At 33.4% G+C, this 27,695-nt stretch overlaps 1 protein-coding gene across 14 annotated transcripts in view; it reads left to right on the forward strand.

Annotated features, from left to right (window-relative positions):
- LOC120418138 (endophilin-A) overlaps positions 1 to 27,695 on the forward strand; it is a 141,119-nt gene that overhangs the window by 94,600 nt on the left and 18,824 nt on the right. For 4 of the 14 annotated variants that reach the window (XM_052708794.1, XM_052708796.1, XM_052708792.1 and 1 more), the window contains exons 3-9: positions 145 to 213; positions 366 to 582; positions 4,933 to 5,066; positions 10,713 to 10,779; positions 17,421 to 17,521; positions 17,601 to 17,704; positions 22,562 to 23,223. In XM_052708794.1, the coding sequence (XP_052564754.1) occupies positions 145 to 213; positions 366 to 582; positions 4,933 to 5,066; positions 10,713 to 10,779; positions 17,421 to 17,521; positions 17,601 to 17,704; positions 22,562 to 23,223 (1,354 nt within the window). The remainder of the gene's footprint in view (positions 1 to 144; positions 214 to 365; positions 583 to 4,932; positions 5,067 to 10,712; positions 10,780 to 17,420; positions 17,522 to 17,600; positions 17,705 to 22,561; positions 23,224 to 27,695) is intronic. The other 10 variants (XM_052708807.1, XM_052708800.1, XM_052708802.1 and 7 more) reach the window with 7 other exon arrangements.

A 27,695-nucleotide genomic window follows, 5' to 3' on the forward strand; every position in this document is an offset into this window, starting at 1 on the left:
CCGAAAGGAGGTCGTCAATATAATTCAATCGGGAAATTGGAACACACAAAGTTGCGAGCAAAAGTTGATGAAAAACAAAAAAAAATGTTTCTTGTTTTGTAATATTTTTTTTTAAAATGCTTTCTTTTCTCTTTTTTCTTGCAGTATGTCACGGAAAAAATGGGTGGTGCCGAGGGCACCAAACTCGACCTGGACTTTATGGAAATGGAAAGAGTAAGTTGTTCGTTTTCTATCGCTGATATTTTAAGGATTTTCTTTGAATATAGTTAGCAAATTGCAAGGAGTACAAGTTAAGATAGGGATTTCAGCTTGTAGTAAGCTGTTTGGTTCGTGACATTATACAACATTTTCTAACGTTTTTCCAGAAAACAGACGTCACCGTAGAACTGGTCGAAGAGTTGCAAGCAAAAACGAAAGAATACTTGCAACCAAATCCGACGGCCAGAGCGAAGATGGCAGCGGTCAAAGGTATTTCTAAATTATCAGGTCAAGCTAAAAGTAATACTTATCCACAACCAGAAGGTATATTGGCCGACTGTATGCTGACATACGGTAAAAAGCTCGGCGAAGACAGTATCTTCGGTAAGTGTGCCCATTTCCGACGTTTGTCGCCCTTTTCGTTGTCGTTTCTTTCCTTTTTGCGATATAAATATCAATATAAATATAACACAACTCACACACACATATATATAAGTAAGCGCTTTGATAGCTTTTAACACACCCACACTCACATATGTCTATATTATCAAAAAAAAAAATAAAACCCGGAAGAAAGATTGTCCACTTGTCCCGATTTCCCCCCTTCTTTTTTGTTGAATGATCTTATTATTTTTCTCTATTGATTTCTCTGAACCCGCCGTGAGCTAATCAGCTAACAGTGCGAAATTGCCCCCTTCTCTCACTTTTGTTTTATGTACATAGCCCAGACATATGCTCAAGAGTGTGCGTGTTTTCCTCTGTGTGTGTGTGACAAACACGATATGTTTTGTCAAGCGTGCAAATCAGCGTGTACAGGCAGCCTCAATGTTCACTAAATGTCACCGCTGACGGGCAAATAATTCGCTTAAAGAAAGGTGTCAGAGCACTTAAAATAAAAATACATCAAAATCAACAAAAAAATAAACTTTGACACCTTTCTCCCCTAAAACATCTTGACCATTGACAATCTATAGAGATTAACCCAACCCCAAGCTAACCAAGAAGCCGTGTGTGTGTCATCTATTAACCCATTTCTATACTCTTATACTAGCGAGACTGAGACAGGTTATCGGGCTTAGTGTGAGGAGGAAGAAGAAAACCGCAAAACGTCTTATTCTCCCTTTTTTCCATTCTAAAATGCTAAGCTCTTTGAACGAACTAGTTATCGTTGTTACTACAAGTTGATACCTTTATGTTTTTTTTGTTTTGTTTTTGGTTTCCTTATGCGATCATCGTTTTCCTCTTTGGTTTTGCACTGTTAAACAAAAGTTGAATTACTGTGAGTTGAAAATGTGAAGATGCCAATTTAACTTTGTTTTGAAGTAATTATACATTATTTAATCTGTAAAAAATGAAATACATGGAAAGTATGGAAATGTTACGTGTTTCTTATGTAAAATTATACTTCATTTTTGTTTGTATAAGAAAAAACTGTAAAATTTCACATAGAAAACGGAGTAGAAATAAATTACTAAAAATGTAATGTAATTTTATTGTCTACTCTCTAATTTAGATAAAATGACATAAAAAGAGATTAATTTACATCGGCCAATTGAATTCATTTTAAATTAAACAAACCTAACCCGACAAACTTCGTCTTGACGTAAAGCTGAGTCGTTTATTCAGCCTCCTGTGGTCAAAATTTGATTTTACGCAAATTTTCCCATACAATCTGCAGATGCTCCGGAATCGGTCCCAGAGTGGCCAAAGTGGTAATTTTTTTGGCACATTATCCTTCCTTGGGCTTACACGAACCTAACGCAACAAAAAGTGCCTTGATCCGACATTCCGTGTTCAACTGATTCGCGTTCGAGCAAAACCATCGATTTTTTTTATATATAGAATAACATGTAGAAAATGAAATTTCATTGAAAAAGATGGAAATTTTACATGTTTCTTTTGTAAAATAACACTGTTATTTCACATCACAAATTGAGTAAATGACAAAATGTCTTTTTTTATGTTATTTTATGTTCCTCGCTTAAAAAAATTACAGAGAAGAGGTAAATTTACATCTGACAATTTTCCAATTTTCACAAAATGAATGAAACTACAGCGATTCGAAAATTTGAAGATGTTAATTTGCCTTTGTGTTAAAGTAATTTTACATGAATTAACGAGTAGCAAAATAATTTCAGCGAAAAGGATTAAAACTTAACATGTTTTTTTATGTAACATTTTTTTTACTGTTTCACTTCATATCACAAACTGAGTAAAATTACATTAGCGTTTACAAATTTTCGTTTTCTCTAATTAATTAGGATAAAATAACATTAAAAAAGAGGTTAACTTTCATCGATAAATTAGAGTAATTTTGCATGAATTTAACATGTACACAACGAAATTACATGCAAAAGGATGCAAATTTTACATTTTTTTTTATGTAAAACTGAACTGTTATTTCACATCGCAAAACTGTAAAACTGCGTTGTAAAAGTTTACCTTTTTCAAAGCAATTTTATTTTTCACTCTTAAATAAATTAAACTAAAATGAGGTAAATTTACATCTGCCAAACTTTCAACTCGCCGTATATTTTACCTTTTTTAACTGTGTGCTTCACATATACACATGCTTAGTACCCCTGATAGTTCTTATTGACCAATAGTGTCTGTAGTGTTCATCTCTCCTTGTAGTGGTTCCTTGATCTTGTTTTTTACATTGAGTACAAGTTTTACACAAATTTGATGGAACTAATTTAAACTTAAATTTTTCAAAGATTATTTTTACCATAAATGAGTGTGACCTTAAAAAAGGCCTAAAAATTTATTCAATCCATATATTTTGAGAAGATATCCTTAGAACAAAAGCTTTCAAAAAATTCCTGAGTCTTGAGATTGAATTGCGTTTGGCTGTATTTCCGAATTTTATAAAGTTTGCTCAAAATAAAACGGTGATAAAATTATCTGATTTTTTCGTTTTTTTTTTAATTTTGAAATTCAGTCTATCATTTCAAAAGATCGTAATATTGAATATTTGGTCCTTATAAAATGTTAGTCTCAGGGAAGGGAAATAAGAACCTGCACTTGAAGTAAGGTAACTTTGATAAGCACCGCACTTTAAAAAAATCAAGTGCGGTGCTTGGTGCTACAATGAAAAACTGGTGTTTAAATTCTGTCGTGTTTCAAAGTATTGTAAAGAGTTTTAAAGAAGGAATCGAACAAGTGAAATTACGGGGAAAAGGCCACACTTGAAAGCTGGTTTTGTTTTCTCCATTTTGATTATTTTTTTTACCAATTTCCTAATTTGCGTAATTTAGATACTTGACCTGCAGACAATGAAAATATTTCTTCATATTTCCACGGATCAAAATAGTGCACAAAAAACACTTTAGAAGGGTTTGGAACAGCAGGGGAAGGCTTTTTTTATTCGTCTGAGAATAGACAAAATTTTTATTCACCTTTGCCAACACTTTAAAAAAAGCACAGATTCTTCATCGCACCTCACTTTTCGAGAGGAAACCGATTTCGCCTTTGTGTAAATTGATTTTGAATAAATATTCTTTAAAAATCAGTGGAAAAATAAGCACCTTCAACCTGAGGTGCTTATAATAAGCACCAAAAAAACTGGGGGCAGGTGACAACTAAAGCACAGCACCCTTGACTTTTTACAAAACTGGGTGGCTAAGTTCGTTCCCTGGTTAGTCTTCATTCCCATTTTTTAAATAAATTTTTATGAATACAACAACCAATTGATTTACATTCTTCGTTTTATTGAAAATCGATTTAAATTTGGATAATTAAAGATAATTAATAATAAAGACACTTAAAAAAATTTAGTTTTCCACATATTTTGCCGATACAAATAAGAAAAAACTTACCAAAAAAATTAATAAATAAATAATGATAATAATAAATGAATATGCTCCAAGGTTTGTTGAAATAAGATGTAAAAATTGAATCGCTTATAAAACTTTTGAGCTATTTTTTCATGCGTTTTAGTAATCTTGTTTTTTTTTTCTTCTTTTTGATTTTCACTTTATTCATCTAAATCTACTTTTCTCAATTCCAATGCATCTCCATTTAACTCGCTTCACACAACAGCACACAATGTACACAATTGTTATGTTTTCTGTTTCCTTCAACCAAAACGGACCAATTTGAGGCTAGGCAAAACGTCCTTGAATCGATTTTTCTTGGAGAGCTTCCAAATTCCGACCAACGCGTACGAAAGGACCAACAAACTACACAGAGACGATTTAGTTTATCCGAGGAAAAAAAACAACAGATGCTTCTTCTCGTGCTTTCCACCACTCTCCCTATCTCTCACCTTTTCAAAGTTAGGATACTACTTCACTTTTGTCCACGTGAATGTGCTCGAAATACTAACCTACCCTCTAATCACTCTCACTACTTGCTGTGTAATTTCTGTGAATGGCTCATGAATCGCTCTCCATGGTGTTTTTTCTTTTTCTTTTACGTTTTTATTTCGATCAATGTGTACAACACTATTTTCAAAACATTTTTCATTTTTTCGTCTTTCCTACCTTAGTTTTAAGTTATCTGGATGTCACTTTTCTGTCACGACCCTGTCGGGATGCCCCTCCCGGCCGGGCTTCGTTGCGTTTCCGAATAACTAAGTTTTCTTTTTTCTCCCGTTTGCTTTATTTCATCCCTATCCGAACAATCAAAACCAACCAAAAAACCAACATGAATTCTACCTATTTCCTGCGAAACCCGAACAACACAAAACTGTGTCATCCTGCGTCACGTCGCGTCGTATTCCAACCTATGCAGCAAATGCCCTCGTTGAGATGGGCGATTCGCTCAAACAGATGGCCGATGTGAAGTACTCGCTTGACGATAACATCAAGCAGAACTTCCTCGAGCCACTGCACCAGCTGCAGACCAAGGACCTGAAGGAGGTTATGGTGAGTAGAACATGGATCGTTTTATTTTGTAATGTGTTAGTTGCTCGGACAAGCAAAGCCCAGCAAAACAATGTTAACAATGTGTCAGCAATGAGTCTATCCTACTCACGGAAAAGAAAATCTGAATAAATATAAATAAAAAAAAACAAACGTCGACGCTATTATGGACTCTTTGACTATGGACGAACTAATGATGCAAATTTCATTCAAATAAAAATTACAAAAAAATAATTTGCAAAGAAATAGTTTATTTTTGGGAGAATTCCTCTGTTTTTATTCAATTTATCATCTCCAAATGTAGATTCGAAAAAAAGATGAATGTTTTATTTTAATAAGTTTAGAACTTTTGTTTTCAAGAAATCTATAAAAAATGATTATTGTTAAACAAAAAATCTAGGGTTTGTTCGAATATTCCTTAAGTCTGTAAATTTATCGCTTCTCCAAAAAGTCTAAAAACGTTCGAAAACTGTTTTTTAAAGGTTTACTCTAATGCTTTCGTGAACGAAAAAGCATGCCTAACCGATGAAACAATGCATTTTATTAAGATAAGAAGGTTTTTGCGATTGAAATTTGGATTTTTCATCTGAAAATTGGAAAACTTACAACAATCCAGTACCAGATTTGGTGTAAATTAAAAAAACGAATACAGTCCAGACTCGATTGTACGAAGGCCTCAGAAAAATTTCACTTCGGGTAATCAAACCAGGAAAAAAAATTCGTTGCCTTTTTTTTGATTGTCAAGCATAACGTGTGACCTATAAACTACACTAAATTGGTTTAAATATTTTAAATCCAAGATGGCGGCCAATATAACGGTTATGAATTATAAAAATATGCATTTTATTATTTAATAGAAATCTAGAGTTTTTTTTAATCGATCCTATAAACATATAAAAGACAATAGTTTATAACTAGAACTCTTCGTTCATAATTTTTGAGGTAACACTCAAACTGTTTTTTTTTTTGTAAAGTGGTCTAAAGGTCAAAATTTTTAAAAACCGGTAGTGAGACTCGATTTCCCAGACAATTTCACATAAAAGTCTCCATATTCACCATTGTCCTATGTCCAATCCTTGGGAAGATACAGTGGTTTTAAAAATAAATATGTTGAAAAATGTTTTTTTTTCTGGTTTTTGGTTACGAGCTTTCCAGTAAAAATATTAACGAGACTGAAAAACCAAGTCTGTCAAATAGAAATTGCCAAAAACCACAAAAAAACCCGTTTTTTTCAACATATTTATTTTTAAAACCGCTGTATCTTCCCAAGGATTGGACATAGGACAATGGTCAATATTGAGATTTTTATGTAAAATTGTCTGGGGAATCGATTCTCACTATCGGTTTTTGCAAATTTTGATGTTAAGAGCACTTTTGAAAAAAAAAAAAACAGTTTCAGTAAATGATTTTTGTATTTTTTTTAGGAGAGAAATTTTTCGTCAGACTTTTGGTAACATTTTAGGGTGTTTCCTCAAAAATTTTGAACGAAAAAAAAATCGTGACATCACCTTTAAATTTTAGTTTTAGACTTAAAAATCAAAAAATCTCATAAAAGTCCCGTGTACTTTTGTTTCAGTGTATTTTTTCACAAACCCCGTCCAATTTCCTAAAAGTTTGTCTTAGACCACTTTTTGATACTACGCAACGGCTTCGAGATACAGTAATTTTTAAATTGCAAAATACAAAAATATTTAAATACCTTACGCCCTTCTCAAATGTTCTTTTCGAGTACTATTGGCTCCATAAACACAAAAAAAGGCTTATATAGGCCTAGGATAACATGGATAACATTAAAACAAGAAAAAGAAAAAAAACGAAAGAATTTTTTTTGATGGTGATTCGATTATCCGGATAATTGATGCTTCGGATAATCGAGTCTAGACTGTTTAAAAAAAATGGGATGGTCCAAATGCCAAAGTGGACATTTTTTTTTATTCTCAAACGTGATTCGAGAACAAAGTTCTCCGATCAGGTTCAAAATATTTCTGGGGGTTCCTTGGCCGAAATAATTAGACCGGTATTTTTGTTTGACCATTAGGGTGACCTACGCCGTGTTAGGGTGATCCGAAAAATGGCAATTTTCGTCGATTTTCGCAAAAAACACCTTTTTTCAAAAATCATAACTGTGTGCCATTTCAACCGATTTAAGCTGTCTTGGATGCAAATGAAAGCCCAAGCAACATTTTTTTCCAGGAGTTCTACAAGGGCTCTTCAATATAGCTACAGCATAGCAGTTTGGACCGCGGTAGGATAATACTCTCTTCAAAACTTCTTTAGGAGTTTGGAAGAGAACTTGAAGAGAGTTTTATCCTACCGCGGTCCAAACTGCTATGCTGTAGCTATCTTGAAGGGCTCTTGTAGAACTCCTGGAAAAAATGTTACTTGGGAGGGTATTAGATAGGCTTTAAGTCAGGGGTGACCAAAGTATGGCCCGCGGGCCAAACGTGGCCCGCGAGGTTATATTTTGTGGCCCGCGGACCCATTTTGGATGATCATATAAAATAACCCGTTGACTACTTGTAAAGAGATTTTAAATTAAGGTTTACTTTAAACATTTATAAGCGAATCTTTTTTTTTATTTTTTGATAATATAAAAATAATTAGGATGTATCAATATTTTGATCCCCACAGTTCAAAACATTGAATAATTAAAAAAATATCACACGATTTAATCGTCAAAACTTCCATCAAACATTTTTGGAAATATTTAAAAAACGTTCAAGTTTGACTTAGGTAAAATTCTGTAATAGTTGCAAAAATATATGTTTTCTTTATTAATTTGCAAATCATAATGACCCTTTTATGAACTGACCCTCAAACTTACATTGCATTTCCTTCGGGATTCGAACTCATTACAGTTAGATGACGAATCTGGTTGACTAACAACTGATATAATCAGACAAAATGTGGAAATCGAAGGATCAAGTTTGTTGCAACTATGTTACAAAGCTTTCGTCGACAAACCCACCCTTCCCCATTATTAAAAAATTTCCTCGAAAAACCAGAAGCAAACATATATTTTCAAAAAACTTCAAAACTTAAAAAAAATTAAGTGTAATCAGCTGAAATTAATTAAATATGCATTCCTTTGCATTTAAAATCATTAAAGCATGTTTGGGTTTATTAAAAATAATTTGAAATTTAGTGTATTTTCGATGAAATAAATGTTGAAATTCTGGCTCTCAACGATTTTTCATTAGCCACACTAAACTTAAAGATAAAATTACGCCTGAATTTCGATGAATTTTTCAATTGTAATGTCACCATTTTAGAAATATAAAAACATTTTTTATTATTTTTTTTTTTTAAACACAAGTACATTCAGCTAAAAACTTTTTTTTTCAAATACCTGAAACAATAAAATCAACAATACCGACAAAAAACCGTTATTTTGAGGTTTCCATTATTTTGAATTGACATTTTTTGAAATCTTTTAAATTAAAATAACGTTATTTTTTTTTAATAACCTTTTTTGTAAATTTGGCCCGCAAGCTCATTTGAGCTTCAAATTTGGCACGGCCTACAAAAACTTTGGGCACCCCTGCTTTAAGTGAAAAATAGTGAGAAGTTTCAAATATCTAGCCCAGCATTTGAAAAGGTCTTATTAAAATTTGAAATGTTTTGAAAGTCTCGGAACCAAAGAGCCTATGTCTGAAATTATTTTTAGCGAATCCCTCGAATAATTTAACATAACATCAGAAAAATGAAAAAAAAAAATGTGAAGTCATGTTTTTAATATTTCGAGATACGAATTTTTGAATATAAAAACTGGGTTTTTCGACGCGCCCCGCGCAGGAATGGGAAAATGACGAAAACGAAAAAAATCGACCTTTTTCACTAAAACTGCGTTAACTTTGAAATCAAAGCGATGATGTTTGGGTAGCAAAAGATGTTTTAGGTGCTTTTTTCTCAACCCTCGATTCCAATGAAATTTTGTATAAACTACTCGATAAAGACATTTGACAAGGGCGTAAGTGTTTGAAAAATTTTTGAATTTCTTAATTTAAATATTGCTGTACCTCGAAGCCGTTGCATCGTGTCTAAAAGTAGCCAAAGATAAATTTGTAGGAAATTTGACGGGCTTTCCGAGAAAAATAAAATACACTGAAAGAAAAAACACGTCTCTTTTATGAGATTTTTTGATTTTAAAGTTTATAAGTCAAATTTGAAGGTGAGCCCCCCCCCCCCCTCTCCCCCAACTGCGTTACGTAATAAAAGAACGGTCCCTAAACTGATTACATTACTCATAAGTTATAACATAACTGAAAACAGATTTTTTTTTCAGTGTAGTTCAGTAGATGGTAGTAACCTGGATAGTAAATTTTTAGCTTAAATCATCAAAACAACGAGTTATATTGAAATGTGGTCAAAAACAAAATTATGGGAAAGACGCAACATTTGATTCACAAAAAAATATACAGGTCAACGCTAAAGTTTTAAGGTTATCGCAATTTAAGTAAAAAAAGGTAGATTTTCCGTTTTCGTAATTTTTTTTCGAGCCATGCTGTTTCCGTGGGGAATTTCTGAATTGTCATAATTTAATCCAACTAGCATATTCCACTTGTCGAAGATCATTTGAATCGGTTATTTGCAAAATATAAAGGGATATTGTATCTACCTGGGCTATTTTCCTTATTTCTGAAATCATAAAAAAATATTTGTGAAGGCGTTAAATCAAATTCATCGACCGGCACTGAATTATTTTCACTTCTCTTTTGAACTCACGAATAAAATGTTCAACACCAAGCGTCTCCTTCAAACCGTTTTTCTCCAATTTATTTTCATGGAGACGCCCTATAGTTTTCTCTTCAAAAGCTCTTTCCCGCAACAATCTTTCTCTTTTTTTTGCTCGGTTGCACACTTGTAGTTGCCTGGTCGGTTTCTACCACATCACCCAAAGCAACGACAAGAACTTCCACTTCTGAATGTGTCCTTCAAGTCGAGAAGTTTGTGGCCTCAAGTGAATACACTTGTTAATGCCTCAACGCTGGTACGTGGTACGACTTTCTAACAGGGAAAACGCATAAACCTACAGCGTGCAACATTGTTTTATTTATCTTTCCTGGTAGCCCCGAGGGATGTACACACTAGCTTCCACTTGCTTTGAAACTTTGGTTATGTTTGCTTACTGCAGTTTAGTTCAGCGTTTTGAATGTCGGGTGAAAAACAAAACAAAAAACTTTTTTGAGGTAAATTTTTGTATGATTTGAAAGTTTTTTTTTTTAGTTCATAATAGTTTGAACAAAATGTGACAACATCATTAAAACCGCATAAATACTTCGAGGCAAACTTACAGTTGGTGCAAATTGTGCCACCAAACTAACCTTTACCACCTACTCACTAAAGTGCCTCAAACAGTTTTCCATTCTTGGGCACGAACAAAAAAAAACAGAGTCACTTTCGCTGTTCATCACGAAAGCCTTCAGGGTCTTCTGATGCTTGTCTGAATTGCCTTCGACATTTAGAAACAATGAAAATGTCGCTTTTCGCTCCGCTAAATGTCATACCACTTTGCTCAGTTAATTAATTGTTTCCGTTTATTTTCCCCCTTTTCATGCTCTCTCTCTTCGGATGCTGCTGTTCTTATGGAATGTACAAAAAAAATATGCAAAAAAAAAATCCTCAACTGAATAAAATAAAAATCTACAGCATCATCGTAAAAAATTGCAAGGACGACGTCTTGATTTCGATTGCAAAAAGCGACGACAAGCAAAAGGTGAGTACGACAACATTCCTTTCCCCCCTTGAACGATTTCTTCGCTGCTAAACCTTCCCAGAAAAAAAATGGGAGGAAAAACATCCCCCCTTCTACATTCCCCCACCCTTCCTGTTCGGGGTAATAAGGAACTCGAGTGAGAAAAGCGGAGCATGAAAATAGCCAGCATTCCGGCGAGATGAGTGTTGCGCCGGTTGCCTACCTTCCAGAGGCGAAGTGTTCTTGAAGGTGAAGAAGCTGGGCGCAATAAAAAAGAAAGAAATACAGAAAGAAAAAATCTCGACGGAGGTACATTTTTCTCTGATTCGAATGGGAAATTCCGGCGTGCTGGCGCTGGCATTGCCAAGTGCATAAGAAATGTGCGTTCCGTGCGATGCAAATGGAAGATGTTTATCGGGAGATAAAGGTTGAATCTTTTGGAGTAAATCTTCTTTTTTATACCGTTTTCATTAGGCTTTTGATTTCTGTGTACTGATCAAAATAGATCCTTTCTCTAATTACACCGACCAACAAAATTTCTGCGCAGCCTCAACTCGAGGGAAAACATAAATTTTGGGGTCCTGCACCCAAAACTGGCAGCGCTAGTCCGAGAGAATGATGGTCTCGAGTCGAGAGAATAGTGGTACCATTCACGGACGCAGAGAACACAGCTCGAGATGGGCGATAGAACTATTCTCTCGAGGTTCATTTGCAAAAAAAGTTCATCCGTCAAACAAAAAACCAAAAGTGTCGACAACGGGAATCGAACCAGAGACCTTTGACAAACCAAACCAATGACTTAGCTGCGTCGGCCACCACAACTTGGTGACCAAGGAGAAGTCAGAAGTCGATGTATGACACTTGTTGGAGATTTATTGATTCAACTAACGAATGAACTCATTTGTTATGATGGTGTGAGTTGGTAACATTATTCTATCGATTTTGGCACTGAGCCCTCAATAAATTTTGAGAGAACGATTATCTCGACTCTGAATTTTGGGTGTGAGAAATGTTAGCAATTTATTTTTTTTCAGAAACATTTAGTCTGGGCTGAATGGTTTTTCTCCAACGTTTGTTTGGAGGATCAGGGCGGTGCAATTTTTGGATTGTATGCAAAAGCGACGAACCGATCAAATTCTTCATTCAAACTTTGGAGAAAAACCATTCGGCCCAGTCTAAATATAAAAAAAATCAAATTACAGGTGTTTCTGGGGACCTAAAAGTGCATGCTTCTCCTCGCGTTGAGCCTGCGCAGTAAAAATAAAAATCGAATTTGCAATCAAAAAGTACTTAAGTAAAATTTTGCTAAAGTGCACCGTTTTCAAGTCAAAGCCATTTTTAGGTAACTTTTTTGAAAATAGTCGCAGTTTTTCATTTTTTAAAATAAGTACCCAAGTTTGCCCACCTTTGAAAAAAATATTTTTGAAAGGCTGAGAAAATTCTCTTTGTTTTGCTTTTTTGCACTTTGTTGATACGACCCTTAGTTACTGAGATATTGCCATGCAAAGGTTTTAAACCAAACATTCAATATTACGCCTTTTTGAAATCTCAGTCTTGATTTAAACATATTGAAAATATTGTTTTTGTAAAGATCGGAAAATTTTACGAATGTTTCATATTTTAACATTGTAAACCGGACCATTAGTTGCTGAGGTGGTTGTTTTCGTGAAACTTAGAATACAATTTTCCTGTTTTTAAACCTTTGCATGGCAATATCTCAGCAATTAAGGGTCGAATCAAACAACAACAACAATTAAGGGTTGAATCAACAAAGTCAGATCATCTATCAAAATAAAAATAGTTTTTTTTTGCAAATCAAATTTTAGTGACAAAAAGTTAACCCTTTCCTGCCCAAATTTTTATTTCGAATTTTTTTATTTTTCCCGTGTTCATAAGGTAATTTTGAGCAACTTTTGTTCTGCGAAAAACTTTACTTCTCTTGTTTTATGTTTTTCTTGTTTTATTTTTAGTATTTTAATTTGCATTTAGGCCGTTGCACTCCCCCCCCCCTCCCCCCCCCCCCTCCCCCTCCATTTCAATGTTGGCCTGAATAATCAGGAGGCAATTTTTTTTTTTCAAAAAACTTCAAAATGTTAATGAAAATTTAAGATTAATAAACTGAAAACCAGTTAACATGCATTTTCCCGCGTTTATAATTATATTCAGCATGTTTGACCTCCTTTGTAAACATTTGAAATTTTCATGAAATAACAATGTACAGTCCCACGAAAAGTTTTTTTTTTTGCGAAAAAAATTCCATCTATACCTCGATATTTTCAAAACTAATGATTGGAAAGCAACTGTACGCCTGCAAAATGTCTTTTAAAAACTTTTTTTATTCTTATGTTAAAACCTAGGCTTGTAATTTAAATTTTTATATTTGTTTATTTATTTTTTTTCGATTTTGGTCAGAGCCGAGGGACGTAAACTTCAAAAAATATTTGTTTTTGTTTTTTAGTATTTGGCCTATTCTACTACCTAATATACAGCAATTCCCTACGAAAACAGCATGATTCGAAAAAAAAGTTCTCCGATCGGGCTCAAAACTTTTCTGGGGTTTCCTTGGCCGAAATAATTAGACCCGTATTTTTTTGTTTGGCCATGAGGGTGACCTACTCCGTGTTAGGGTGGTCCGAAAAATAGCAATTTTCGCAAAAACCACTTTTTTCTAAAAATCATATCTCCGCGCCATTTTATCCGATTTTAGCTGACCTAGACGCAAATGAAAGGTGATTAGTTTTGCTAATTGGGAAAAATAGTAAGAAGTTTCATAAATCTAGCTTAACATTTGAAAAGGTCTTATGAAAACATAAAATGCTGTTTTGAAGGTCTCGGGACTAAAGGGCTTATGTCTGAAAATATTTTTATCGGATTCCTCGGAAAATTTCACATAACATATCAAAAAATGGTGAAGTTTTGTTTTCAATACTCTGAGATACGATTTTTTGAAAAGAATTTTAATTCAATATTTTTAAATTCTTGAATACAACAATAATTTGATCATTTATCAAAATCCATAAAATAACTAAATTGCAAAAAAAAGATAAATAATACTTACATCTGTAGTGAAAAAAGTTTTAGTGAAAAAAGTCGATTTTTCCCGTTTTCGTCATTTTCTTATTTTTGCACGTGGCGCGTCGAAAAACCCAGTTTTTATTTTCAAAAAATCGTATCTCAGAGTATTGAAAACATGACTTCTCAATTTTTTTTTTATATATTATGTGAAATTTTCCGAGGAATCCGATAAAAATATTTTCAGACATAGACCCGAGACCTTCAAAACATCATTTCAAGTTTTCATACGATCTTTTCAAATGTTAAGCTAGATTTTTGAAACTTCTTACTATTTTTTCCAATTAGCCAAACTAATCACCTTTCATTTGCGTCTAGGACAGCTAAAATCGGATGAAATGGGGCGGAGTTATGATTTTTTGAAAAAAGTGGTTTTAACGAAAATTGCTATTTTTCGGACCACCCTAACACGGTGTAGGTCACCCTAATGGCCAAACAAAAAAATACGGGTCTAATTATTTCGGCCAAGGAACCCCCAGAAAAGTTTTGAGCCCGATTGGAGAACTTTTTTTTCAAATCATGCTGTTTTCGTGGGGAATTGCTGTATAATTACATTTTGCCTATCTATTTTTTTCATGTTTTTACAGTCACTCTTTCAATTTTTTGCTTGTTTTTCACATTTTCTGCTATAGAATGGCACCATTGTAATTTAAAATGTAAAAAAATGCAAGAGGCATAGTCTGGGACACTAGTAAAATTACTGCATACTTCTTTTTACTTAAAATATAGAAAATGTTAGTAAAAACACAGCCAAAGTTGACCCCTAAAAAATTACATTTTTAAAAACATTGGCAAAGTCACATAAAACAAGTCAAACCTCCAACCTTAAAATTTCTTAAAATTTAAAGAGTTCTTCTTTCTAATGCACATTGGTCCAGATCGCAAAAGTAAGTGGAAAATTTATTTTCAGAAAAATTGTGAAGTTTTGGAGCTCTGGTGTCTTCAGAAGAGTTGTTGCCAAGGGCTAGGGGCAACTTTTGGTTTGGTTGAAAATTAGGGTGGTTCACGATTAGGGTGATTTTAAAAATCTAACTTTACAGGAATATTTTTGGGAATTTTGTTGTCTTCTAAAAAGTTGTTGGTCTTGCCAATCCAAGCGACTTTGTCGAAGACACCAAAATTTTATCTCGTAATCTACGCCTTCTATGACCAAATTTATAGAAAGCATCTGAGCAAACCTTCAAAAATCAGTTTTTTGAACGTGGCTTAGCTTTAGAGAAAAGTGATTTTCTGAGCACTTTTAGAGCTCTAAAAAACGAACATTTTTATTTTTTGACATGTCAATTTGAACTTAAGGGTCAAAAGTTACAGCCATTTTAAGGTTAAAAAAGATGCAAATTTAAAACTTAAATATCTCGGAAAGGCGCAAGCCAAATTTTAAGCACCAGGTTGCATTTGAAAGAGGAGATCTAGCACTACAAACGCTGAAAAAATCTCAGGGGTGTTTTTCTTTAAACTCGAGATATCTTCATTCGAAAAAGTCTAATTTTCAAGGGAAAACCATATGGGACCACCCTAACGAAATTCTAAAATTGTTTAAATATATGTTTTTCCATGTAATTTTGCCCATTGAATCTGAATTTTCCCTCAGAATTGATCCAAAGTGTCGAAAAATCGAATTTTTGGTCATACTTTGGGTTTCCTTGTAAAATTATCATATAACCCATATTACCTTAAAATGGCTGTAACTTTTGACCCTTAAGTTCAAATTGACATGTCAAAAAATAAAAATGTTCGTTTTTTAGAGTTCTAAAAGTGCTCAGAAAATCACTTTTCTCTAAAGCTTAGCCACGTTCAAAAAACTGATTTTTGAAGGTTTGCTCAGATGCTTTCTATAAATTTGGTCATAGAAGGCGTAGATTACGAGATAAAATTTTGGTGTCTTCGACCACGTTGCTTGGAAAGCCCAACAACTTTCTAGAAGACAACAAAATTCTCAAAAATATTCCTGTAAAGTTAGATTTTCAAAATCACCATAATCGTTAACCAACCTAATATTCAACCAAACCAAAAGTTGCCCCTTTCCATTTGCAACAATTCTTCTGAAGACACCAGAGCGTCAAAACTACACAATTTTTCGGAAAATCCATTTTCCCCTTAATTTTGCGATCTGGATCACTGTGCAATGCTTTTTGAAGGTCAAAAATTTGTTGAAAAATTGATTAAAGGCGGGGTTGGGTTGTAAAGGGTTGAACTATAAATCACCAAATTATTTTTACAGTGCATCATTTTTTTCAGCGTAGTAGTCTTTATCGATCAAAAAAAATCCTTGAAAAGGTTAAGATTTTTGAATTTGAAACAACATTTTTGTATGGACACATGCCAAATTTGTATGGGAAATCATATGGACAAACTAATGATGCAAAATGGCTTCTTTGAGCATACCGAAGGCACCAAAAAAGTTTCAGTCGGATTATAAAACACAAAAATTAAAATTATAAAAAGACCGATTTCGTAGAAAATTGCTCAAAAGATTTATTTCAGTGTCTAACTGGGGCTGGTGTTTTAGCGGAAAGCTTGTTTGTTTCTCATCCCAACTGCTCTGGGTTCAATCCCAGTCGTCCCCGGTTACTATGTATAAAAAAGAGAAATGTTTGATCACGTCTTACTTCGGACGGGGAAATAAAATATTGGTCCCGGTTTAAGTATGTCAGGTCCTTAATTCGTTCTAGGTGTAGAACATCCCGACATATTTCTTTCCACTGGCCAGGCCAACTGATTAAAGTTTACCGCAATGATGATTCGTTGGATTGGTGTTGATTTGTTGATTTATGCCCGAGAACTAGCGAGTTTAAGTTACCGTTCCAACTTTTTTGATGGGTTGTAAATTAAGGGACAAATTAATTTATTTCGATTCAATCCAGCACCTGTTTTTCGAAACTCCAACGAGTTGAAGACAGCTTTAATCTCTTTACAATCTAGCTCCAACGTCCATTTACCGTGCACTCATAGAATCATCAAAGTGTGAAAAACATCTTCCACTTGACACTTGGTACCGAGTCGGACCGTCCATCCCATTTCTAATTAGCCCCGGAGACGATTTAATCATCTGCGAATGGCACCTGTCCTGTGCCGATCTAGACGCAAACCGCGCCCGATGGCCATGAAAAACACTCATCGCCCACACTACTCTGCCGAGGATGCTAAAGTTTTTCTCGCTCGTTTCCTAAGCTACCCCCTTTACCCATGCCTTGATCTCCTTTTGCACCCGTTTCAATTATGTTCAATCCAATTAATTTCTCTAATTTAGAAGAGACCCTCTTCCGTTTGTTTTTCTACCTGTAGGCACAAATGCCCCCACCCCCGCCGTTATCGTTGACATTTTCATTTCTGATTTCTGTTTTATTTTCGTTTCTTTTGTTTTCTTTTCATGTTGTTTGCAAATTTTGATTTCGATCCCGTTGCGTTGGCCACCTGTGCACACAATTTCCCGATTATCGATCCCGAACGACGAACCCCGCTGATCCTGATTTGACTCCTGCACCAAAATAAAAAAAAAAAACTAAAATGAAAATTGCCTAAATATGGGCGAAATTGCAAACGTGTTGGCGAAATGATTTGCTCGTTTGATTTGGTTGAAAATAACGCAGGATCTCAAATTACAGATGAAGAAGTCCGGGGCGCTGAGGAAAAGTTTGCCGAATCCTTACAGCTGGCACAGGTTGGAATGTACAATCTGTTGGAGAATGATGTAAGTTGCGTTGCTGCTGGTTTGTAAGGTAAAAATGAAAGTAATTTTAATTGTTTTTTTTTTTTTCGAACGATTTCAGGTAGAGCAGGTTTCACAGCTAGTCACATTCGCCGAAGGACTGCTCGATTTCCATCAACAATGTGCCGATATTCTGCGAGTACTGGTCGAGGTGTTGAATGAAAAGTAAGTGGAATGAATAATTCTACTAAGTTTGTTGCACCGCAATTTCGGAAAAAACGAAACACAACAACTCAGAAATTCAGAAAATCAAAAACACAAAAAATAAAATTAACAACAGGATTTCAATATTTTTAAATTCTAAATAAAGAAACTCGAAAATACTAAAATTCTGAATATTACAAATTTAGAAATTCTACAATTAAACTTTGAGCTATCTAGAAATTCCAAAAGGGACCGTCCATAAACCACGTGGACAATTTTTTTGGGAATCTGTACCCCCCCTTCGTGAACAATTTTCCATATAAATAAAATCTTTTTTGTATGGAACGTGGAAAATCGCCAATTTAAGAATTTACGAATTTAAGAATTTAAGAATTTAAGAATTTAAGAATTTAAGAATTTAAGAATTTAAGAATTTAAGAATTTAAGAATTTAAGAATTTAAGAATTTAAGAATTTAAGAATTTAAGAATTTAAGAATTTAAGAATTTAAGAATTTAAGAATTTAAGAATTTAAGAATTTAAAAATTTAAGAATTTAAGAATTTAAGAATTTAAGAATTTAAGAATTTAAGAATTTAAGAATTTAAGAATTTAAGAATTTAAGAATTTAAGAATTTAAGAATTTAAGAATTTAAGAATTTAAGAATTTAAGAATTTAAGAATTTAAGAATTTAAGAATTTAAGAATTTAAGAATTTAAGAATTTAAGAATTTAAGAATTTAAGAATTTAAGAATTTAAGAATTTAAGAATTTAAGAATTTAAGAATTTAAGAATTTAAGAATTTAAGAATTTAAGAATTTAAGGATTTAAGAATTTAAGAATTTAAGAATTTAAGAATTTAAGAATTTAAGAATTTAAGAATTTAAGAATTTATGAATTTATGAATTTAAGAATTTAAGAATTTAAGAATTTAAGAATTTAAGAATTTAAGAATTTAAGAATTTAAGAATTTAAGAATTTAAGAATTTAAGAATTTAAGAATTTAAGAATTTAAGAATTTAAGAATTTAAGAATTTAAGAATTTAAGAATTTAAGAATTTAAGAATTTAAGAATTTAAGAATTTAAGAATTTAAGAATTTAAGAATTTAAGAATTTAAGAATTTAAGGATTTAAGAATTTAAGAATTTAAGAATTTAAGAATTTAAGAATTTAAGAATTTAAGAATTTAAGAATTTATGAATTTATGAATTTAAGAATTTAAGATTTTAAGGAATTTAAGAAATTTAAGGAATTTAAGGAATTTAAGGAATTTAAGGAATTTAAGGAATTTAAGGAATTTAAGGAATTTAAGGAATTTAAGGAATTTAAGGAATTTAAGGAATTTAAGGAATTTAAGGAATTTAAGGAATTTAAGGAATTTAAGGAATTTAAGGAATTTAAGGAATTTAAGGAATTTAAGGAACTTAAGGAATTTAAGGAATTTAAGGGTTTTTAAGGGTTTTAAGAAATTTAGGGAATGTAAGGAATTTAAGGAATTAAAGGAATTTAAGAAATTTAAGGTTTTTTAAGGGTTTTAAGAAATTTAGGGAATGTAAGGAATATAAGAAATATAAGGAATTTAAGAAATTTAAGGAATTTAACTATTTTGAGGAATTCAAGGAATTTAAGGAATTTAAGGAATTTATGGAGTTTAAGGAATTTAAGGAATTTATGGAATTTAAGGAATTTAAGGAATTTAAGGAATTTAAGGAATTTAAGGAATTTAAGGAATTTAAGGAATTTAAGGAATTTAAGGAATTTAAGGAATTTAAGGAATTTAAGGAATTTAAGGAATTTAAGGAATTTAAGGGTTTTTAAGGGTTTTAAGAAATTTAGGGAATGTAAGGAATTTAAGGAATTAAAGGAATTTAAGAAATTTAAGGTTTTTTAAGGGTTTTAAGAAATTTAGGGAATGTAAGGAATATAAGAAATATAAGGAATTTAAGAAATTTAAGGAATTTAACTATTTTGAGGAATTCAAGGAATTTAAGGAATTTAAGGAATTTATGGAATTTAAGGAATTTAAGGAATTTATGGAATTTAAGGAATTTAAGGAATTCAAGGAATTTAAGGAATTTAAGGAATTTAAGGAATTTAAGGAATTTAAGGAATTTTAGGAATTTAAGGACTTTAAGGACTTTAAGGAATTTAAGGAATTTGAGCAATTCTCTCAGATTTCGGTTATTCGTTTTTTTTTTGTATTTTTTAATCCGACTGAAACTTTTTTGGTGCTTTCGGTATGCCCAAAGAAGCCATTTTGCATCATTAGTTTGTCCTTATAAATTTCCATACAAATTTGGCAGCTGAGCAACTCTCTACGAAATCGGCCGACTTCGACCATTTTTATTTTTTGTATTTTTTGATTTGACTTAAACTTTATGGGGACCTTCCATATGACCAAATAAGCTATTTTGCGTCATTGGTTCACCCATACAAGTCTCCATACAATTTTGGCTGCTGTCCATACAAAAATGGTATGTAAATATTCAAACAACTGTAACTTTTGAGTGAATTTTCTGATCAATTTGGTATCTTCGGCAAAGTTGTAGGTATTGTTGAGGACTTTTGAGAAAAAATAGGTACACGGAAAAAAAATTTTGCAGTCTTTTTAATCATCTATTTTTCACTAAAACTCAATTTCCCAAAATATGTATTTTTTTTTTGATTTTCGAGATATTTTGATACGTTTTAGGGCACAAAAATCCGCAACTTTTGAGCCATAGAGAAACATGGTCAAACAATCTGCCGCCGAGTTATGATTTTTTGAAAAAAAATAGTGATTTTTGGAAAAAAATCGAAGTTTCATGCAAAAACTAATCTGACATTCTTTTTTAATGCAAAATTGAATTTGCAATCGAAAAGTAGGGTAGAGTAGTCATCAATGAGACACGGGGAACAATGATAAAATGGCTCTCACAAGTCGTAGTTTCAACCAATCAGGCTCATATTTGGGGGAAAGGTGTGTCTACTGGATACACGTCTGCCATAATAGTGGTATTGGTTATGGGCGCTCCCTTGAAAAGTTATTCATAAATGTTTGATTCTGGGGTGTAAAAGTAAATTAAAGACAAAAAATACTTTTTCGCTCGTAGGCTGCCATTTACACCAAAACTAATATTTCTTCAAATTTCTTTCGACGTTCCATAGGGATTGAGTTGGGCTACAATGTCCTTTCATTAGGTTTGGCCAAAATTTAGAATATACCCAGAATCCAGGGCTGTCTCATTGTACCCCACTCATTTCAGCCCATGGGTAACAATGAGACACTTTAATTTTTCTTCAATAAACTTTTCAAAATCTATGGAAATCTTTCAAAACATGAATTAAAAGTGATTTTTGGCATATTTATAGATTTTTTACTTCATTTAACCAAAATACAAAGTTATTTGGTATAAATATATGGATTTTACAAAATTTAAATGCTTTTTAGTATAACTTTTGTTAATTAAAGTTTCATGTTGGCAAAATTGCTTTAAAATGTTCAAGGCAAGTCACCTGCAATGGAACAATATAAAAACATGATGTTTTACTAGAAAAATGATGATTTTCGTAGAGTGTCTCATTGTTCCCCAGCTGTCCCATTGTTCCTGCCAAGTGCGTCTACAATGAGACAGTTGAATAACTCTGGCTGTAGACGTCAGATCGGTCTCATATTTTGGGCAATGTTAGAACACATTAAAAGCAACAAAAAGCTCATTGAAACACGTTGATGAAAAAATACAAATTCGTTGAAAGTTCAAAAACCAATAGTGTCTCATTGATGACTACCCTACCCTACTTTACAGATTTTTTGATAAAGGGCTCCGTTTTCAAGATCATGCCACCGAAAGTTTGATTTTAGCGAAATATTTGCAGTTTTTCAATTTTTATAAATAGTTACCATGAGTGACCATTTCTAAAAATATTTATTTTGAAAAGTTCAGAAAATTTGCTATAAAATTGTCTAAGAGACATTGAAGATTGGACCTCGGGTTGCTGAGATGGCTTTAAGAAAAAGTAACACGAAAAATGAAGTTTTCTAAATGTCACCAAAACAACCAACCATTTTCTAATGAGGATATCTCAGCAACTAATGGTCCGATTTTCAATGTTAATACATGAAACATTTGTGAAATTTTTCGATTTTTTTGAAAAAAATATTTTATTTTTTTAAATCAAGACTAACATTTTAAAAGGGCCAAACATTGAATATTATTTTATGATTGTTCTGGAAGCAAAGAAATAGTCTTTTAGAAAAAACCTTTAATGTTACTGGGTAAGATCTGAGTTATTTTTTATCGTTTTGTGTTTTATTTAAATACCGGCAGTTTTTAAAGAAATATTCTGGAATTTCTCGAGATTATTTCAGTGTTTTACGCTTCCTCGACTCAAGTTGCCACCCTGTCAGGAACGCTCGCTATTTTTAGCTACGGATGGACTCTTTTCCGCGTGCCATCAAGGATAACGCCTCCATTCTGTTGGTACATATTGCACACTCCTCTCTCACTACGTTGAAGTGCAACGGACATACCAAATTTAGCATCAAGACTATGCTGACGACAGCGTGCAGTTGCATAATGAAGTTGGGCGAAAGTGGGAAACGATGCACATTCCCTTCCTTGCCGAGTATCCACTAGATAGTTGAAGGAAGCTTAGTAGAGAAGAGTGGCTTTTTTTTGGACATGTTGCTTGTTGAATTGAGTTATCACTTAAAAACTTGGTAACTGAAAATGTATACTTAGTAAACAATATTTAAGAAAGTCCAAAAGATTAATAAAATTCAGATTTTCGGTAGAACACACATCTTATCATAACTGGAAATATTCAACTTGGCTGGATACTTATTTAAAAGACCTTTGAAACATCATCACTAACTGCTCCCCCTTTCTCCCTTTCCAGACGAGAGGAGGCCGCGGCCCGGCCCAAGTCGGAGTTCGTCCCGAAGACGCTGGCGGATCTGAACATCGAAACGCTCGGCTCCCAGGACGGCATGAACGGTGGGACACCTTTCCTCTCTTCCCGTGGTAGGCTAAAGAATTCCCATCACCACATGTACAGTTCCCAACAAAATTTGTCCACCCACAACAACAACAACAACAACAACCACAATTCCGGCCAGAGCAGCAACAACAACAACAATAACAGTAACTTTAACCGCAACAAGCTGTACGGCTCCCAGCAGAGCCTGGCGTCCACCCGGAGTGGCGGCAGTGGCCTGGCTGGCAACACTGGCGGTGGCGGTGGTCCCAACGGGAATAATTCATTTTTGCGACCACCCTCGTACGGGACGACGGTCAGCGGTGGGCAGCACGTGTCCACCGTGGATAACTGGCTGAACGCGTGGGACCAACCGTCCCCGGTGAAACCCGCCGCCGCCGCCGCCAGTGCTGCCAGCAACAAGTTTAACAGCAACAGCAACAACAACGGCAAAGCCAGTGTGTATAATAATAATAGCCAGTACTACTCTTCTTCTACTACCACTACTACTACTACTAGCAGGGGGGCGGCCGGGGTCGGTGCCAAATTTCCTAACAAGAGCAACTTCAGTGATCCGTGGTCAGGTGATTTATGTTTCTTTTTTTTATTCTTTCCTTTTTTAATTTATGTTGTGTATCGTTTATCTTATGTTTTCTGTACCAGATAGGGAGTTGCGGTCGGCCGAGCAGTTGTTACGAAAAAGTTTTCTTTGGTAACGAGTCATTCTCTTGAAAATCGCTTTTTTACGAGTTGGATCTTTGCTGCTCTACCAAATTTGACCATTGCGATATTTTTGTGTCAAGTAAAAAAATGGTGGTGCTGAACGATGCAGCTATTTAATATTAAATTGAAGATTTTTGAGATATAGAAATATGCGACCTAATTCAGTCAATGCAAAAAATCTAAATGAATATTTCGGTGCCGTCGTGCTAACTTGTCGTACGTGCATTTTGGGCCAAATTGAGTTAAGAACGCCATTTTGTGCAGCTCACAATGCCTCCTCTTTTGACCTTCACAGATCCCCAAAATTCGATTTCAATCCTAAGATATTCAATGAAACCAAAAAAGCTCCGAACATTTTTGTCACTTTTCATATAAAAGTAGTTTCAATCTTGTCGTGCTATCTTGTCACTCCCTGAAAATTGATGTAAGTGCGACAAAAGGCCAAAGGGATTACAGGTCATACAGGTCGTGCGTTGGACGCACGTACAAGCTAGACTACTGTAAACATTTTCAATTATAACTCTGGACTCCAGCAACCAACTTCAACCAAACTTCGGGACAATGCCCTGAATGGTCAGCCAAACAAAACGTGTTTGTTATTGTTTACATTGCGTGCTCTCGTTTTTGTTTTATTCAAGGTCAAACATTAAAACGCGTTTTTCTCGGAACGTCAAAATGGCGGGTGCGACAAGATAGCACGACGACGTCGTTTTGAGTGTTTAGAAAAATATTTTCAATGCATTCAAAAGAGTAATATAAACCTATTAAAACCCAAATTATTGCCAAAAATCGATACTAAATACTCAATACTGAGAGCAGATGCAGATTCAGTGGGTAAAATTGCATGGAAAATCCTATAGTTGGACAATTTTTGAATTTCGTTAGGGTGGTATCATACACTTTTCCCTTGTAAATTAGACTTTTTTTAATGTAAAAAATATATGTCGAGTTTTAATAAAAATAGTCCTGAATATTATTTTAAGTATGTGATCAAGCATCACTCGTTTGAATCACTAGCGGTACAGGATCTGACAGAAGGAGAGTGGGGGCACTCTTATGATAATAGTTTTGGTTACGGTATTTGTGAATGACCCCCGGACAAATCTAGAACAAATTTCAATGTTTCAATTGGATGCAATTTTGGTTGGATTGGTAACCCCAGAAATTTTCTAAAAGAGAATAAAAATCCCAAACATACACAGTAAAAAAATCATGGTAATATTAATATTACATTTTATTTCACAAAAATTGTGTAATTGTATCTTTAAAAATGTGTAATTTTACCACTTTTCTGGTGTAATGTCACTTTTTAGGGTTTTAATTTTTTTTTGCAAAAATCAACAAAATGTTAATTTTTTGCTTTTTTGGGTGTTTTTGAAACCAAAGCTATTCAAAAACACCCAAAAAGCAAAAAATATATTTTTTTAGGCTGGTACAGTTTTATTAACAGTTTTTTGAGTCCATATTATTTTCTTAATATTTTTTAAAAGCTGAAAGCGGTATTAAACTGCGCCAAACAAACTCGCACTACTTTACAGTTTGCCTGCTTTGTTTGTTTGCTGAAACATCAGCCAACATACATTTTGTTTTGTTTGCGAGTTTGCCGCAAACAAATTTGAGAGTTTGTCAAACACAAAAAGGGTGAGTTTGTTTTGATTGTTTGTCATAGTCTAATACCTGCTTTAATTTTAGCATCCTTAATATATTTTTAAGAGTTTCACCTCGGAAAGCATGTTTTTTCTGCGTTTTTTTTTCAAAATCCGCAAAAAACGGGGAAATTTATGAAATATATGATTTTCGCCCAAAATATAGAATAAAGCTTATTTTCAACGATTTGATCAGTGTTGAGATATTATATTGGTAAATTTTCTAATTTTGCTTGAATATAAAAAAGCGATTCCAACTAGAGTTTAGCAATGTTTTTTGTCAATCAATATTTGAAATTTTATGACATCATGTTCTAAAATTTTTGGAAATGTTTTAATCAAAATTACAACTCCAATACTTCTAACTTACGTGAAATTGTCCGAGGATTCCGAATATGACAAAATTGAGACCAAAAAGTGCCGTCTTCTTGGCCTACAGCGCAAAAACTAACGTTGTAAAATGTTTGTTATAGAAAAATCGTAAAGCTATGAGCAAAACTGCGATTTGCCAAAAAGTTGATACCGTAGGTTTATAGTCCGTGAAATTACCTATCTTTTGACCTATAGGAGTATGGGTGTTGTAGGCTGTTGCAAAAAGATATAAAGGTTTTAAAAAAATCCATTTTTGTAATTTGCAAAAGCTAAGAGAAAAAGTCAAAAGACCATTCGAATGCATCTAAGATAGTTGGAATTGATGAAGTTTTACGGAAATGCGAGCAATTTTAAGATTTTTTATGTTTTTTCGACGTCAAACTTCAAAGCCCGTTTTACCCCACTTCCCTTTGTCGTAGAGGGCTCATATTCGGCATGAGTTAATCTCATGTATAGACAAACAAACGCTGAATGTTTCATCCAAATCGGAGCACCTCGATACTACCTGTTACACATTGGTGAAAAACTCGCTCTTAATATTTTAAGAGTTTTCACCTCGGAAAACATTTTTTTTAAATCGGCGAAAAAACGGAAAAATTTAGGCAAAATGTGATTTTCGCCCAAAAAGTCTGGAAATGTCGGGAATCCCGACTTACTTGATTAAAAAATATTTGTTAACTCTGGAATAATGTTGTAATATTTATTCCAATTTTCAAATCAATTGAAGTTTGTTTCACTTTCTAAATCCATTTAAGGCTTTCCCAGACAATAAATTTCTAATACTAATGGATTAATTTGATCCGTTTTTCAAACAAAAAAAAAAAATTAAAAAAATACGGTGGTCAACTCTACATGCAAAATCCATGCAGGGGAACTCATCAGCCAGGGGTTTTAGTGTTTGGCCTTGTATGAAAATCGATAATAAAATATTTCAGTAAATCAAAGCATCTTTGGGTGTCAAAACAAAGCCAACTTGGTTAAAGTGCCAACGAACAAAAAATATAAAAAGAAGAAGTTTAACATTTCATGCAAAATGGCATGGAAAATGTATTATACAGCAGAATAGTCGGTTTGCAAAAATTGTGAAAAAAATCCAAGTATAAAAGAAATTTGTTTTTGCGGATTTTTTTTGCGGTGCTGTAAAACAAAAATTCACAAAAACTAAACATATTTTTGAACTAACTCAAACATCTTAAAAATGATTGTAAACAAGTCTGGAGTATTTTTTAAAGGTCCAATAAACCAAATTTTCAGTTTTTGCTTTTTGGGTGTTTTTTAATATGACACAAGGCAGTTTCAAAGACACCCAAAAAGCAAAAACTGAAAATTTGGTTTATTGGACCTTTTCAAAAAAAAAAAAAAATACTCCAGAAGAGTACTTAAACACTGCACCTTAACGACTGCACTTCAAATTGTTTTCTGTCGATTACACTTAAAACAACATTAAATTTGAATTACTTTTTGCCTAAGTTTATCAATACAAAAAGGTAACAGTAAACTTTTAACAACAACAAAGCTATTTCAAACCCAATTAGCTATAGCTTATTTTCAACGATTGTGATCAGTGTAAAGTTGTTATACTGTTTAATTTTCTTATTTTGCTTGAATATTGAAAAAAGCGATTCCAACTTGACTTGAAATCGTTCTTTGTTTAAAAAATCAATTGTTTAAAGTTCTAGAAAAGTCGGTAAAATGTTGGGAGTTTGAAAATGGGATTTGAGTGGCAACCAGTCCAAATATATCATGGCAGCTGTTGATGAATTTCGTGTTTCTAGGAACACACTTTGTAAGTCCGTTTTGAAGCTTGCTCAAATTCTTGAAATATTTCAATAAAAATTTGAAAAGTGTTGGAAAGACCAAATTTCACTCAAGTGTGATGAATTTTATTGAAAATAATGTTCGATTAATATTACATTATTTTATTTTAATAAGCTAATATTTATCTTTTTGACAAGGGGAACGGCAATTAAAAAAGCATAATCAATTATTCTATCGATAGATTTCCAAAGAATTTTAAGACCAAAAAAAAACCACTCGTAACAACTGCTCGCCAACGGCAACAAAACAAAATCAGGAGACTTGACATTGTTCGAGCAAATCGGGCAATTATGGCGACCACGATGACGACGTTCACTGAAAAACAATACATTTATTAGAGTAATTAGCTGATCGTTATAGAATCCTCTCGGTGTTGGTGGTGGTGGCGGTACTAACAGCATATACTTCCTTATGGTGGTGGAAATAACTCTCGCATCGGATAACCAACCAAACGCCTCAGATCCCATTTCAAACGGCACGAAACAGCGCATACCTTT

The sequence above is a fragment of the Culex pipiens genome, chromosome 2 (assembly GCF_016801865.2).
Source record: "Culex pipiens pallens isolate TS chromosome 2, TS_CPP_V2, whole genome shotgun sequence".
In the NCBI taxonomy this organism is placed as follows: Eukaryota; Metazoa; Arthropoda; class Insecta; order Diptera; family Culicidae; genus Culex; species Culex pipiens.